Below are 2,097 nucleotides of genomic sequence, written 5' to 3'. Positions count from 1 at the left end.
ACTAAATTTATTCCACAAATAATGCAGAGCTCAGACTGAAAATCCTTCAGCAGCACAGGCAACAGATTTTACAGAGTTTGAGATTCACTCAAGGGTCTTAGGTTATTGTTTTCTCCGCAAATCTGATTTTATGTTGTTGTTTTTTTAAAAAGCTGGTGTTTTTATTGCTGATGTGTCAAAAAAAAAAACAATGCAGTGAAGCTTGATAAGATTTGAAAACGCTTCACTGTGATGGAGTTCTCACAGACTAAAGTAATGCAGAGGTAATATGCTCTGCAGCATCGTGGAATGCTGCACCACAGCGGATACTAGCAGTGTAATATAATGGGCCAATAATCAAACATTTTTTTTGGTTTCCCTTCAGTAAAACACATAGAAAGTCAAATATATTAAAAATATAACACATGAATGTTTGAGATAGAAGTTTTCTCTTTTCTTGTAAAACATATTAAAACTTGTCCACATTAAAACTATAGACTGATGTAACAGTAGCAAATTCTTAAAAGGACATATCGAAGCTTAAAGTAAAGCTTCCATGCTTCAAGATAGCTATTATAAAAAGGTAGTTTGTGCAACTTAAACTGGAACTTTTTGGTGCAGGAGGGAACTTACAGCAGGTTTTGTTTGAACCTCCTTCTCCAAACACAGCTTCTCTTCCTGGAGACTGCAAACATGAGGCAATGTGGGGCAAAAAAATTAAAAAATAAAAAATTACATAGAAAGAGGAACCAGTTCCCAATTCAACTGAAAGCGGAACGCACTTAAAAGAATTCACAGTATCTAATTATAAGGAATAATTATGAAATTTAAAGTTAGAGGATTTAAAAAGATTCCAGTTTAAATGCTGTGCAAGCAAATACTCACTAGTAGCACACAAATGCAGCTTCATCCCACTAAAGCACATACATCTTGGGTCACYCCAGTACAAATGTGCATATAAGATCATCYTTTCTGTGTTTTTTCCCCCACTTCTCTCTGCGGCAGATGCTTTTTGAGCAGTCGATTAGAGTTTGTATGAAATAATTTCAAGTCAGCTATGTCATTATGAAAAAAAAACCTTACAGCAGCACATACTGTACGGCTGCACATTTCACAAAGCAAATCATATTAATCTTCCTGACACGTTGATATATTGGATATTAAATGATTCAGAGGAAAGTGCGTGAAAGCTAGAATGTGGGACTCGAGGAAAAAAAAGAAGAAAGAAAAAAGAAAGAGCTGAATTCGTGTGGATCTGTTGGGGTAAAGATAAAGAAAGCAACGACTTTAAAAGAGCATATTTTCACGGCGAGCGTCCGCTTGTCGCGCGCAGACCGATAGTCGTGTGGAAAAAGAGGCAGGGAGAATGAAACAAACCTGGGAGAATCGGGAGGAGAGCGAATGGATTCTGCTGGAGGGGGATGAAGAAACAGTAAGGAGAAACAGAGATGGGTGAGAGTATAAAGCTCACTGGCTAAAAGATGCCATAAATAACATGCACGCTCACAGTGTGTTAGGCTGTAGATTACTGCACCCTCAGAGAATGCCCTGGAAGTGGATTTTATTTCATCTTTTAGTTTCTGCTGGGCCAACTATTCACATACTAAAAAGATGTATTCTACAAACTGGGTGGTTTTTTTTTCAATACAATTTCCACTTTAAAACGATTGATTTAATGTTGATTAAATGCTACAGAGGCAGGGCGGGGGTGGATTGGTGGTTAGTGCTGCAGTCTCATAATACTAAGGCTGCAGGTTTGAACCCAGGTAGCATCTTCTTCCAGAAAGACATCCACTTACCAAAAAAAAAAAGAAAAGTTTCATGGCAGGCAGAAAGGAGCAGCCAAAGGAAAAATAATGCTTCATATTTTTTACTTCTCCCATAAGTCCAGCTGACCAATCACAGCTTACCCAAACTACATCCACATCCAAGAAACCCCCACTTGTTGACTGCAGAGACCCCTACGTCAATACTTTTGACACCTTTGTGTTTTGTGTTTTCTGGCTTGTATTTTGGGTTATTTTGGTGTTTTTTTAAGATGACTTAAAGGGATCCCCGATTAGTTGTAACATTAGACTTTATATGATAAACATACTGTATACTTTAACTGTAAAATAA

The 2,097-nt window shown here is 37.4% G+C and overlaps 1 protein-coding gene across 4 annotated transcripts in view; it reads right to left on the bottom strand.

Annotated features, from left to right (window-relative positions):
- Positions 1-2,097, bottom strand: part of ccdc146 (coiled-coil domain containing 146) — a 78,812-nt gene that overhangs the window by 56,697 nt on the left and 20,018 nt on the right. For all 4 annotated transcript variants that reach the window (XM_014014462.1, XM_014014460.1, XM_014014461.1 and 1 more), the window contains one exon: positions 613-664. In XM_014014462.1, the coding sequence (XP_013869916.1) occupies positions 613-664 (52 nt within the window). The remainder of the gene's footprint in view (positions 1-612; positions 665-2,097) is intronic.

This window comes from Austrofundulus limnaeus, unplaced genomic scaffold (genome assembly GCF_001266775.1).
Source record: "Austrofundulus limnaeus strain Quisiro unplaced genomic scaffold, Austrofundulus_limnaeus-1.0 Scaffold115, whole genome shotgun sequence".
NCBI lineage: Eukaryota > Metazoa > Chordata > Actinopteri > Cyprinodontiformes > Rivulidae > Austrofundulus > Austrofundulus limnaeus.
Note: the sequence above shows the minus strand (reverse complement) of the source record. Positions and strands in the feature narration are given on the sequence as shown.